General features: G+C 35.4%; 1 protein-coding gene across 4 annotated transcripts in view; it reads left to right on the forward strand.

Moving 5' to 3' along the window:
* Positions 1–13,425, forward strand: part of USO1 (USO1 vesicle transport factor) — a 70,928-nt gene extending 57,503 nt beyond the window's left edge. For all 4 annotated transcript variants that reach the window (XM_053655696.1, XM_037150189.2, XM_053655697.1 and 1 more), the window contains 11 exons: positions 2,148–2,258; positions 2,576–2,694; positions 2,830–3,011; positions 3,285–3,406; positions 6,096–6,234; positions 7,344–7,507; positions 8,383–8,463; positions 8,992–9,090; positions 10,682–10,789; positions 11,726–11,941; positions 12,430–13,425. In XM_053655696.1, the coding sequence (XP_053511671.1) occupies positions 2,148–2,258; positions 2,576–2,694; positions 2,830–3,011; positions 3,285–3,406; positions 6,096–6,234; positions 7,344–7,507; positions 8,383–8,463; positions 8,992–9,090; positions 10,682–10,789; positions 11,726–11,941; positions 12,430–12,516 (1,428 nt within the window). In that variant the 3' untranslated portion in view covers positions 12,517–13,425. The remainder of the gene's footprint in view (positions 1–2,147; positions 2,259–2,575; positions 2,695–2,829; positions 3,012–3,284; positions 3,407–6,095; positions 6,235–7,343; positions 7,508–8,382; positions 8,464–8,991; positions 9,091–10,681; positions 10,790–11,725; positions 11,942–12,429) is intronic.
* Positions 13,426–13,974: the final 549 nt, after the last annotated feature.

Consider the following 13,974-nt stretch of genomic DNA (forward strand, 5'->3'; position numbering starts at 1 on the left):
CTTTTGACCTTGGTATTTTTGTATCACTTTTTTTATTGTTTCTACATTTTAAGTCATTTTTAGAAAGGCCTTTCCTACTTCAAGATTTTAAGAAATTTGCCCATATTTTTATCTTTACTCTCCAGTTTAATTTTGTGTTTAAATCTTTGTTCTCCTTTTCTCATTGAACTATATGAGGTATGGATGCTCTGATCTTTTTTAGATAGCTATCTAGTCATCCCAACATTGTTTTAACTCCATTTGTAACCCCCTGGTGGCTGTATGGTAGCTGTATTCATGAGTTAGTATCACCTCATTGCTCTTTTTCATTTTTTTTACAGTTTCTCTAGTTATTGTTGCTTGTTTACTTTTCTGTATGAACTTGAGAACTAGGTTGTTTAGTTCCAGAGGAAAAAAATCTGTTGGTATTTTTTATTTGGGTTACATTAATTTTATAAATTTCACTATTTTTTTTAATTTTAAAAACTTTATTAGTTTTATAAATTAATACAGAATGAATATCTTCATACTCTTGAGTTTTTCTACCTGAACATGGTTTATTTCTATTGATTTATGCCTACTTTTGTGCTAATTAGGAGTGTTTTTAAGTTTTTCTAGTTTAGGTTTTATGCAATTTTGATTAGACTCATTCTTGTGTACTTTATATTCTTTTATTGTTCCATTCTCTCTTCTAATTAGTTCTAACTAGTTACGTTTGACTCTGTTCTTCTTATCCTTCAAGTTAGACCCCTAATGGCATACTTCTAGAAAAATTCAAATTCAAAACTAATTTCACCTGTATTTACTCAGACATCAACCAGTGATTTGACAGGATGCCTTGTTGTATGTACAGTGTAGGTACATTTGGCACTACTATATATTACTTTCAAGTAATAATAAACTTTTTATGTAAAACTGGGGAAATCAATGAAGCATTTGCATTTATGACTTGAGTAATTACTTGTAAGTTCTATAGAGCACACAGTCAATTGAGAATAAGGGTATATGTGTTTTAACTATTCAATGTACTTGGGTGACATGAAGATATATTGTGGACACAGTAATGACATAGAGGCAAGAAAAATAATGCATCATGTAAAAACTAAATCCATGCTAATTAATGCTTACTTGGCAAATCATTTGAAGAGGTGTAATTTGAATTTGTTTAAATGTTAACTATACTTGAAAATAAATTATAGAAAGGCCAAGGTATTGACATCAAGATTCATTAAATTAGAACAGTCTGGGTGCTAGAAAATTTTCAAAACACAGTAATGGTTATTTTAAATTCATTCTTGTCTAGATCTTTGAATAATTGTGTTTGAGGTATTTTCTTCCTTAAATTACTCCCAACGTAATCCATTATTGTGCTCATTTACATTATTTCTTTTCTTAATAAGGTTACATATAATACAATATGCGCTGTAACTGTTACCAGCTAACAGAATATTCTACAAAGGAGATATAAATGTGTTGTATAAAAATTTAGGAGGACTGCAGTTTCGATGGACATGCTAGTGTTCAGTATTGTTTAATTATACTTGACAGCAGTATAGTTAGTGATTTGGGGCATTTAGCTAACTACCTTAAATAGATCTTTTGTCCATTATATTTGTGATTTCTTATTATCTAGCATGTTGTCAGTAAGTGTGTAATATGGTTTATTTATTTTTCTGTTAGAGAATATATTCTCTAGTGGAATTTGACTAAGTGATTCAGGAGATTATTTCTTTGTCATTTTCTCAGTGATTTTTGAAGGAGGTAGAATTTGTTCTTTTAGTAGAAACTTGTTTTTAACATAACTGAAACATCATAAATTTGCCTGGTAAATTAATTTTTTTGTAAAATGATTTAGGATTGATAGATTTTTTTAAAGCATCTATATCATACAGTTCTTCCTTAGTAGACTAGGCTTTTCCAGGTATTTTAGATAACCCGATGCATGCTTATGAACATAAATCAATTCCGATTTCTTCTTACTGTTCATTTTGGGAAGTACAGCACAGAGGGGACATAAGAATGCACTCTCGTTCATTTTTTAAAGTCTGAGTTTCTGACACATCTTTTATAAGATGTTAAATATCTTTTTATGCAAAGAAGGAGGGACCTTAGGGCAACTTTAGATTTGAAAAAAGTAAAATGAGATTTTGCCAACTTATCTGTTTCAGGGAAGCAAAATTCAGACAAGAGTTGGATTACTAATGTTGCTTTGTACCTGGCTGAGTAACTGTCCCATTGCTGTAACACATTTTCTTCACAATTCAGCTAATGTTCCATTTGTATCCTTTACATTGTAGTAAGATATATGTAAGTATTTGCTATTATTATTTTTATTTCTTCCTCTCAATTAGAGGTAGCTCTGTGTCCCAAATATTTGAATATTCTTTATGTTTGGAACTGTTAAGGTGGTAATGGTGCTTGCTAAAGCTGTGCGTGTGTGCGTGTGTGTATACATACCATTTTTGTGTTTTGCTTGCTAGGACTGTATATAGAATTTCTTATGGAAACTTCTACCTGAAATACATGTCAAATTAAAATTATAAAATAAAATGTTGTAAAAATTACGAACCATTAGTCTCCTTAACAAAGATTTCAGCTTACAGGACAAATTGCAGAAAACCTTGGAGAGGAAGAGCAGCTGGTCCAAGGCTTATGTGCCCTTCTGTTGGGCATTTCTATTTATTTCAATGATAACTCACTTGAGAGCTACATGAAGTAAGTAAGGGGGAAATGACCTGCTAATGCCATCAGGAGAAAATCGTTTCTTTTTCTGCCAAAGTATAATGTAGACCAAGTTTTTAGGTTTTGTTTGACTTTTTCTTAAGCATCTCAATGTGCTTATCTCTGTAGAGAGAAACTAAAACAACTAATAGAGAAGAGGATTGGCAAAGAGAATTTCATAGAGAAGCTAGGATTTATTAGCAAACATGAGTTGTATTCCAGAGCATCTCAGAAACCCCAGCCCAACTTTCCCAGTCCAGAGTGCATGATATTTGACCATGAGTTTACAAAGCTGGTAAAAGAACTCGAAGGTAAGATAAGAACATTTATATTGGTATTCATTAGAAAGTACCTGCGATTATATTGTATACGTATATTCTGGACACATGCAGATTTTATGATAAGCCTAAAAGCAGGGTTTTTTTCCTAGCTGTTGGTGTGTAGCCTATTGAAGGGCTTTTGGCCATTAATAAAATTGGAGAAAGTATTTCTCATCTCTCATGAAGTCAGGACATATATTTTTACTGCTTGCCCTTAGTATTTTAAATGTTCAAAATAAATTTTGAATAAACTTTCTTTTATAGGTGTGATAACTAAGGCTATTTATAAGTCCAGTGAAGAAGATAAAAAAGAAGAAGAGGTGAAGAAAACATTAGAACAGCATGACAGTATTGTGACTCACTATAAAAATATGATTCGAGAACAAGTACGTACCAATAAATTGTCTACCCTCTCTGATACACCGATACTTTTCTACTTTAGGGAAGAATTTTTCCTGGCTTTTCAAATGCAACAGGATTCAGAGAGTTAAACTCATTATTTTCCTAAATAATTCAAAAGCATCTGCCCTGGCCGGGTGGCTCAGCTGGTTGGAGCGTCATCCCACGCACTAAAAGGCTGCAGGTTCTATCCCTGGTCAGGGTTCATACAGGAGGCAGCCAATTAGTGTTTCTCTCTCCCTGTCTCTCTCCCTCTCTCCACCCGCCCCACTTCCTCTCTTCTAAAATCAGTATTATGTTTTAAGCATTATGCAAGATGTTATGGATAAAGACATAAATCAGACATGTTTCTGTACCACAGTCTTATGGGAGATAAGCCTCTACATAGATTATTATGACACATGGATTACAATATATTAAGTCTAGTGATAGAGATAATCAAAGCTGTATGGCAGCACTGAGGTGGCTTCAAGAAAACAGAAGTTGAGTCCTGAAATGATGACTAGGAGAGTAAACTAGATGAAAGAAGAGAAAGGAAAGGGAGCAAGGGTACTCAGCACACAGAGAACATTTGGCAGCCCTACAAAGGAGCAGTCCGAGAGGCCAGGCGAGAGGGAGGGAGCCCGCCAAGGAGGCGGCTGTGGTGCGCCGGGGGAGGGAGTGGGAGCACTGGTGATGACGATAGTGAGACCGGCTGCCAGATTTTGTCTACTCTGCTCTAGGTGATCACTGAGCACATTTGAAACACTGTCTCAGTTAATTTTCACATCGTCTGTACAAAGTACTTAATATCTTCAGTTTAGAATAAATGAGGAATCTGAGACAGAATTTAACCTTGTCCAGGGTCACTCACTGGCTGGTGGAACAGAATTCAAATACATGTGTCACTGGGACTGTAAAGCTCATGCTTCATGGAACAGAAGCAACCTGAGAAATGTGGAAAGTGAAGAAGATAAAACTGGCAGGACTTGGTAATGGTTGGATGTGAGGGAGCAGAAAGGGTCAAATACGATCCTCAGATTGCTCTCTTACATAACTGAATAACTGATACTGAGTTAGATAGAACCGGAAAGGGAGCTGATTAGTAGAGTGGATGATTATGAATGAAGTTGAAAATACATCTTCAAAATCAATTGACATTTTCTTCTCAGGATACCAGAGAACCTCCACATTTGCTTTGTGCTCTGCACCTTAAGTCTTCCACTACATTCCTTAAAAATGTTTCTTTGGTTTTTTTTCTCATTTAATTTCTTATTATGTTACCTTGATTGGAAACTTAGAAAGTGCTTACCGAAAAGAGATCACCGATGGTGTTAAAATCCCAGCATCATAAACACAGTGCACTAAAAGCAGTTCACGCAGGACGTCCGGCCTTCCCCTGCGGCTGGCTGGGCACAGCCTGCGCAGCTGTGGCGGGTGAGGGCTCGGGAGGAGCCCTCTGCGTGAGAAAGGCGCTGTGTTCTGTTCTTCCCCGTAGTCTGTATTGTTAAGGCTGAAATTGTGAGAAAGAATAAAAATAGTGTTATGTTTATCATTCAGTCTGAGCTTTTTCAGTTTATAAGCAAATGAGTACATTAGAATCAGCTTTGAATGACCCAAATTTGAACTGTTAACCATACCCGTGGTTATTGGGATTTTTCATCCTTATCTTAGTACAAATATGGAGCCATTTCCAGATGGTGAAATGTAATGTCTTTAGACCACTGGAAAATAAATACATGGAACGTGATATTATATCCTACATGTGGGTCTCACAGATACGGTGATTCAGAAGAAGAAAAAGTGATTTGACACAATTACTATAATGACCCTTCTTTAGAAATAATTCTTTTTAAATATTCTCACCACTTAAAATGCTGCATTTAACAATTAGGCAACAAGCACAGAGAGCTATAAAATGTATACACTTTGACATATGAGGATCCATCTTAAGGAAATTCTCCAAAATTCAGAACAATTATATGGACTAACAATTATTATAATAATATTTATCATTTAGAAAAATGGAAAGCACCTCACTGTTGCTTTGAATATAAATCATATTGTATCTACTGATGAGATAATAAGTGAGCATTAAAAATTATAATGAAAACTTAGTAATATGGAGAAATTATTGAATAGTAAGGAAATTAAAGGTTACAAAATGATACATGGACTGATATGACAAGTTTAAAAACTTGTTTTGGAAAAAATTCAAACATAAAAAATATAATAGATCAAATTTCAACTAGTTATATCAGGGTGGTGATAGTTGGAAGCTCTCTTTTCATTCTTCTAACTGTTCTGTTACGTGAGTGTCTTTTAATGTGAGAAGTAATATAGATACATATGATACATACATGTTTTCCCCTTTTTACATAGTTTGGTATAAATTTCTTTAAAGTTTTGATGGACCATAAAGTGGAGTTTTTCAGCTTGATCCTCCCACTCTCCCTGATTACAGTCAGGTTGCAGGATGTACCATAGTGCTTATTAGTGGGATTTTACTTAAAATCTTGGTTCTCTTGCATGTTAATTGGTACATATATTGATGTATTACTGTCTAATTAATGAATGATTTTGGAAGTGTTGAATACTTTAACATTCTGACTCAAAATCTCTCATTTTTAATTTGTTCATCATCTTAATTCTTACTGGTGTGAATTTATAACACTTGAATTATGTTTTGTTCCACAGGATCTGCAACTTGAGGAATTAAAGCAGCAGATTTCTACATTAAAATGTCAAAACGAACAGCTCCAGACAGCAGTCACACAGCAGGCATCTCAGATTCAGCAGCACAAGGATCAGTACAATCTTCTTAAAGTACAGCTAGGTGAGTGCGGCTGGCCACCACTCTTGCAGTGTTCCCAAGAGCTAGACAAAGTCAAACAGATTATTCTCGTACACTAGTCTTTCTCTAGTCTTAAGTTAATCACTGTGACAAATGTATGAATCAAGTTCACACATTTTGAAATTCACCCTCCTTGCTACTTATTTGATTTTATCTGGCCCATTGATTTTCAACCTTCCTACACATTAGAATCCCCTGAGTTTTTTTTTTAATAGCACCAGAACTTGTCATATGGGTACTAGGTTTATCTGGGTGGTCACTTTGTACATTATGTAAATATCTAACCACTATGTTGTATACCAGAAACTATTATAATATTGTATGTCAGCTGTAATTGAAAAATAAAAAATATTTAATTAAAAAATAAATAAATAGTACCACTGAGATCCCACTGTGTTTGTGATTTAATTTGTCAGAGGGTCTAGGTCTCAGTAATTCATTACTTCAGTCTCCTCCCCAGGAGCTTCTAATGTATAGCCAGTTAAGAACGACTGGTCTAACTTTTCAGTTTCCTCGTCTGCAAAGCTGAGCTTATGATAACATCTGTGTCATCTGGGAATTAAATGAAATAATGTCAGTAAAATTCTAGTTCAGTTCCTGGCACATGAAAAGCTCAAATTTGTAAGTAGTATCATCCTATAGTGCTTATGATTGGAATGCAAGCTATGTAGAAATGTAGTGTATTTATATCAAAGTGACTAAAATTTTCAGAAAAAAATCTCTTCCTTTATGACAATAATTTATTGGTAATTTTAGTTAATAAAGAAACCTATTCCTTTGGGGAGATTTTTTATTTTGTCTTATATTGACAGAATCAGAATTGAAACTACTGTGATTTTTAATCATCCATCACCAAACCAGTCTAGTCTTAATAAGACTATGCTGTTTTTCCTCTTGGAAACCCTGAAAATATCATCAATTTACTATTTTTATCAATACACTGTTTTGCAAAGCTGAAATGCGATTACAAAAGTGCTGCCAAAGTAAATTAAGCAAATTATATATTTATATTTATATCTGAGTCTTCTAATTCAAAAAATGACAAAACTTAGGTTTCATGCTGGCTCTTCACGTGTCTGCCTGTTTGACAGGGAAAGACAGTCCGCATCACGGCTCTTCCAATGGCGGGGCCCAGGTGAACGGCATCCCGCCAGAAGAGATTGGCAGGCTTCGAGAAGAGATCGAAGAATTAAAAAGTAATCAGGAACTTTTACGAAGCCAACTGGCCGAAAAAGACTCTCTGATTGAAAATTTGGTAAGTGTTTAAAATTTTTAAAGATTTTATTTATTTATTTTTAGAGGCGCAGGGAGGGAGAAAGATAGGGAGAGAAACATCAGTGTGCGGTTGCCTCTTGTGCCCCCCACACTGGGGAACCTGGCCTGCAATCTAGGCATATGTCCTAACAGAGAATCAAACCAGTGACCTTCTGCTTCTCAGTCCGGCACTCAATCCACTGAGCCACACCAGCCAGGGCTGTTTAAAAATTTTAAATAATAGCACTAGAGTAATCCTCATTATCCTGCTTATTTATTGTCTGGATCCCATAAGTCACCATATCATATTAAGATTTTAGAATATGAGCTGTGTCCGAAGTTTCACTGCTTCCTAGCTAATTGAATTTAAGCAGTTAATCTCTTTAAACTTATGTTCATATCTATAAAATGGTGCTGATAATATATTTTTCACTGTTGCGAGTATTAAATGAGATACTCTGTATAAAACTCTTTAAATACATGGAAATCACTCAAAAATACTTGTTTGTATACCGTTTCTCCATATGACATCAGATAAGTGTTTAGATTTAATAAATTACTTGTTATAAGTATAAATTTATTAACCATGGAAACATTGTAGACAATATATAATATCTTGAAATTTTATCAAAATTAAAATGTTGATATGATTTTTTGGTAAACATCTGTAAGACAGCTCATTCAGGGGTAAGCAAAATAGGTTTACAAAGTTGTAATACAATAAATAATAAATGACAGTACAAGAATAAACTCTTTTTCCAGTATTTACAACTGTAAACCTACTTTTGCCCACCCCTGTTTGTATATAGTATGTTTTGTTTTTTCTGTATCTTTAGACTGGATTTATTTCATAGTTTATTTCTATGCTGCTTATAGAAATCTTCCCAAACATCCCTGGACACAAATGAAGCAACAGCTTCAGCTAGAGATTCTGAACAAATTGCAGAATTGAAACAGGTAATTTCCCAGCTTGATCCACATTCTGTTTTGTCTTATTTTAATTGTAATAGAGTAACTACCTTTCAGTTCTAATGATCTAGAACTACTTTGTCAGGCGTGAGCAAAAACCAGTAGTGACAACAGCCACTGGAAAATCCAAAAGCTGTTTTCATTATACAGTAATGGTATTTGAGTTTCATTGTGTTTTTTAAATTTTTTAATGGTGTTCTTTTTAATAGATCTCAGCATCTCACCCAGATTATTTGTAGATTATCAGTGAACTAACAATTACAGAAAATATAAATATGTTTATAAGATGCAAACATGAAATATAAAATTTTATGCCTAATATTCATACACTGTCGGCCATGATAATTGCTTGGTTAAGTGTTTTGGATATTTAAACCTCTGTCCAGAAAAATGTTGTGTTTTAGAACTGAAAAGAAAAAACAGGAGGTAAAATTATTTGTACATCCTGTAAATAGACATTTCCTTGACAAAATTAATGCCATTTATGTTACAATGCAACTATTTTTTCTCTTTTAGGAACTGGCAACATTAAAGTCTCAGTTAAACTCAAAATCTGTGGAGATCACCAAACTACAGACAGAAAAACAGGAGCTGTTACAGAAAATAGAAGTATTTGTAAGTTAGTTAATTTTTTTTCTCCTGAAAAGTAGTAAACACAAGGTTGAGGTGCAGTTTCTCAGCCACTGTGGAAAAGAAGCAGAATTATCAAAAGTACATTTCCTTTAGGTTATTCACTAGCCTGAGTCACATCGCCTTCTTGTCCATGGCGGTAGCTGTATTACAGACAGACTCCCTGGTCAATTTAATCAGTTACTTACTGGTTCATTTTGCTGGATTTTGGATTTCATCCTGTCTCTGTACCCTTTGGTCTAAGTTAGCAGGTTTACTGCCGGCATAAAATTGTCAAGAACCTTGTTGGCAACACGTGCAATTCACAGGGGTCCAAGCTGTCACACAAGAACGTCCCCCAGGTCCTCCCTGGATAAATACCCCTTTCCTCCAGCTTCTGCTGAGATGGTTGCCCAGGTCCCTGGGTCCCACAAGTAGCCTTTTCACCAGTGGTTGTCTGGCCACACCCATGCTGTTCCACCAGAACACGCCTTGTTATTTATTGCAGTAGAGATAGGCTATGACTTTTCTAAACCTTCAAGTTTTGATTCCTTTTTGTTTAACAATTTCTTCTTCAATTTATTCTTCTCTCACATTATAAGCAGCGAGGAGAAACTAGGCCACACCTTTAACACTTTGTTTTGAAATCTGTTCGGCTAAATATCCATGTTCATCACTTACAAGTTTTACTTTCCACAAAACACTAGAACACAATTCAGCCAAGTTCTTTGCCACCTTAGAACAAGAATCGCCTTTCCTCCCCTTCCTCATTTCTGTCTGAGACCTTAACAACAACAACAACAAAAAACAGCAACACATATTCATCCTCCATATTTCTACCGACATTCTGTTCATCATGATCATTGTTTTCTTTAAGACCACAGAAACTTTCTTTATAGCTCTCCTTACTTCTTTCTGAGCCCTGGCCAGAATTGCCTGTAATGATCGTATTTCTGCCAACAGTCTCTTCAAAGCAGTTTAGGCTTTGGCTAACACGCACCTCAGAACTCTTCTAGCCTGTAGCAATTCTGAAGTCCTTTATACATTTTTAGATATTTGTTAGACCAGCACCTTGCAGTATTTTCTAGGAAAAAGGTGGGGAAAGACTGAAAAACTGCTTTAAGAATACTCCCTATAGCACTTTTAAGAAAATACTTGCGTGTCACCAAGTAACGGCATTCAGCTTCATGTCCCCACCTGTCTCTGAAATGATCATGTCAACTAAACTTATAGTAATTTTATGAGGAAAAGGCTTTGAAAAATATACTCTGCTTATTAAAAGCTATGTTATAGCAGCGTTAGAGCCGTCTCATTGATTCTTTTCTGGTCTGACCTTGAGGCAGCTCAACCCAGCCTTTCTCATCCTCTGATGAGGGCTGCTGCCTACCACTCTTGCCTCAGCCTCTACTTTGCTGTAAGGGATAACTCACCTTTCTAGGGAGAGCACTTTATTCATGTAAATATGTAAGGGAACTATATTTTCTGCCATTGGAAACAAAATGTCAAAATAGCAAGAAAATTCAATCACCTTTGCGATTTCATAATGATCATAACTTTCAAGAAACTGTTCCCCCCACCCCCCAATTTCTGCTTTCAGTCACAGTCAGTTCCTGTACCAGGAGAGAGCGAAACTATAGTAGCTGCAAAAGCTACTGATGTAGAAGGAAGGCTGTCGGCATTATTACAGGAAACTAAAGAATTAAAGGTTGGTTTTGGTGAAGCTTTATTTACTGCATATTACATGAAATGAACTCCATTTCTCAAATCCTTAGATTTATGAAGAAATCTCTAATGAGGTGTAATGTTATCTCACAGCCTCTCTATTCTGTTACTCAAGATAACACAAATGAAGATATTTTTCATACCTTTTCAAATAATTGTGTTAAATATGTAAAATAAGAATATCAGCATGTGCTTTGAAAGTAAAAATCATCGAAAAGTTTTCTTACCAATCTTTAATCATAATAAGAATAGGAATACAAGTTTGGCCAACACACAAGCCACATGAACTTTCCACAGGACTAGGGAACATAGGCATGTTAAATCCTGCCAGCTTATTGAGTGGCAGAGGAATCGTTAATAAACGCCACGAGGAAGGGAATGAGATAATACTAATTAAAAAAAGACATGAAGGAAAAAATGGAAAAAGGAAGATAATATGTAATTGTGTGTGCCGAATTGTGGTCAGATAAGCCATTGATTTTATTTAAAAGCTATTTTTTCTCACATTTAATTGTATGCATGAAGTTGGATGAAATTTTTTTAACTTATTTTAATTTTTATGCTAATCAGGCTCTGTTTTGTGTTCTTATTTCTCTGGTTATCTGAAATAGTATTATCTCTTAGGACTTTTTGAGGAATAACTAATTAAAACTATTTTTTTGGATGTTAAACTCTTGTTTTTCCACAATAACCACCTTTGATGTGTGGCCTAACATGCATTCTCATGTTCCTACATGAGAGTGTGTGTGTGTGTGTGTGTGTGTGTGTGTGTGTGTGTGTGTGTGTTAAGCCCCCTGACTCCTACACTCTTCAGATTGGACAAACACAGTGATTTGTCAGAGAAAGAGCTGGTTTGTTAAAAACCTTAGAAGAGTGAATACTAGTTTTAAATTAGTGATTTTCACCTTTCTTTTCCTAGAATGAAATCAAAGCTCTGTCTGAGGAGAGAACTGCTATTAAAGAGCAGCTGGACTCATCCAACAGTACCATTGTCATTTTACAAAATGAGAAAAACCAGCTCGAGGTGAACATCACAGATTCTAAAAAAGAGCAAGATGACCTCCTGGTGCTGTTGGCTGATCAGGATCAGAAAATACTGTCATTGAAGCATAAACTCAAGGAACTTGGTCATCCAGTAAGATTGAATTGTTTCCAAAATGTTTTATATTGTTTCTTTATAACACATTTAAAAAAATTATACAGTACCTTGAAATGTTGTACCTGTATATCTATAGTATAGGCATAGATGTGTTAGGTGCATGAATTCAGTATCACCTACATGGTTTCTAGCATTTGTTAACTGTTCTCTTTTGGGCTTTGAGCTTAGAAAGTGAATTGATTTGATCGTTCCTGTGAGAACAAGACTCTCACCACCCAGACGTGCCATTCTATTTTGACATGTTTGGTTCAGGTAAGAGTTATGGCCATCTGTCAGCAAGTCAACCTGAATATCTCATCTCATATTAAAAATGACAGGGAGCCTTAAGCATTTAATCGAGGAAATCAGATGGCATGTAACCTAGTATAATTGCTGGAATAAAGAATTTATTGATAGATATGTTACTATGTATTGAATGTGAAGTGAACAAGCTTCATAATGTTAAATGTGTATTTTCCCATTAGGATGAAGAAGAGGATGAACTTGAATCCATAGACCAAGATGATGAAGATGATGAAGATGAAGTTGGTAACAACCAGCGTGATAACTAGCTTTAAAATCTCTAGGAACGATAGAGATCATATGGTAACTTTGAACATGGAGTCTTAAGACAGTGCTTTGGTTTGCCTCCACAGACAATAAAACTTAGACCAAGTGGAAAAACATTTACTGATAAGCCTATTGATGTATTTTTTAAACAATGCCACCATGTTGAAAACCCTTCAAACTCCAAACTTTATGCAAAACACACATCTTTTATTAAAATTCATCTAAAGCTGTCCCAAAGTAGAATTTTAAAAGAGCTTCAGACACCAAAAATATACCATTTTATGGCATGTGGTGGCAGTGCTGTTTGCCTTAGTTCGTTGGTTGTTTACATAAGTTCTGTCTTTGTATATTATTTTCACTTTCCAGAATTTGTGACTTTAAGTACTAACACATTTGATTGAATGTGTATTGGAATCACTGTTTCTAAACTCAGTATTGGAGTTCTTAGCTAATGATTTCCTTTTAAAGAAATGAAGTTACTCAGAGGCAAGATAGCACGGGTAGGGGTCAAGGGGGGGCCGCGTGTCTCACCAGCCCTCCGTGTGGGGCTACTCCTGGCAGGAGTGCACTCCGAACCCGGCGAAGCAGCAGGACACAGACGGGGTGTGGAAGGCAGCTTCTGAGAATCTTTTCCAACAGTGTATTAGTATGTGGTTGGTTTGGGTTTTAAGCTAAATGTTAAAACAGATTACAAGTTAACCACTTATACAACTCAGATTTAGGATTGTTGTTTGATTATTGTAAAGCATATTATGTTCCTAGTTAAAAAGACCGAAACCATGATTTATATAATTTATTGGCATTTTTGCTGAATAAGTTTAAGGCAGATAATAGATTTTTAAAAAGTAAAATGAAGCAATGTGTCAAAATTTAATGTTTTCATAATAAAAATAGATATTATGTTCACTTAATTCTTGGTCATGATGTCCTTTTTTCCATTTTGAGAGAAATATTTTATTCTTAATAAAAGATAAGGCAAGTGGAAGTGGTGTTTCTCTCTTACTAAAAGTACATTACTGTTTCTGAATGTTAAAAGCAGTCTGATTCAGAACTAATGATTAGGATTCCCTACGGTTGGAGGGGGCTCACTGGAGCGGAAGTAGAAGGGGACGGAGAAGGGTTTAGATGTTTCTGAATGGAGCATCGGAGTGCTTCACAGGGATTTTCCTTTAAACAAGTGGGTTTACCTAAAGGCAAGGCAGCAAGAATTGGAAGACAATATAGATCATCTGCCTCCTGGCTTTAGGAATCGTTTGAGTAGTCCACAGAGGGACACAAGAATTTGAAAGACACATCGAGAATAGAGGAAATGGCTCTGTGTTACCAAGCACTTGTGAACTCAGCATTGTGCCCCTGTCCCCTCTCACCACCATCACCGCCATCCTGAGGCCCTTCTCATCAGAGAACCACATGGCTGTTACTGGAGCAGCTGAGACACTGTGACATCTTGCTGATGTTGA

This window comes from Artibeus jamaicensis, unplaced genomic scaffold (assembly GCF_021234435.1).
Source record: "Artibeus jamaicensis isolate MK-2021 breed Jamaican fruit bat unplaced genomic scaffold, CSHL_Jam_final scaffold_1031, whole genome shotgun sequence".
Classification (NCBI taxonomy): domain Eukaryota; kingdom Metazoa; phylum Chordata; class Mammalia; order Chiroptera; family Phyllostomidae; genus Artibeus; species Artibeus jamaicensis.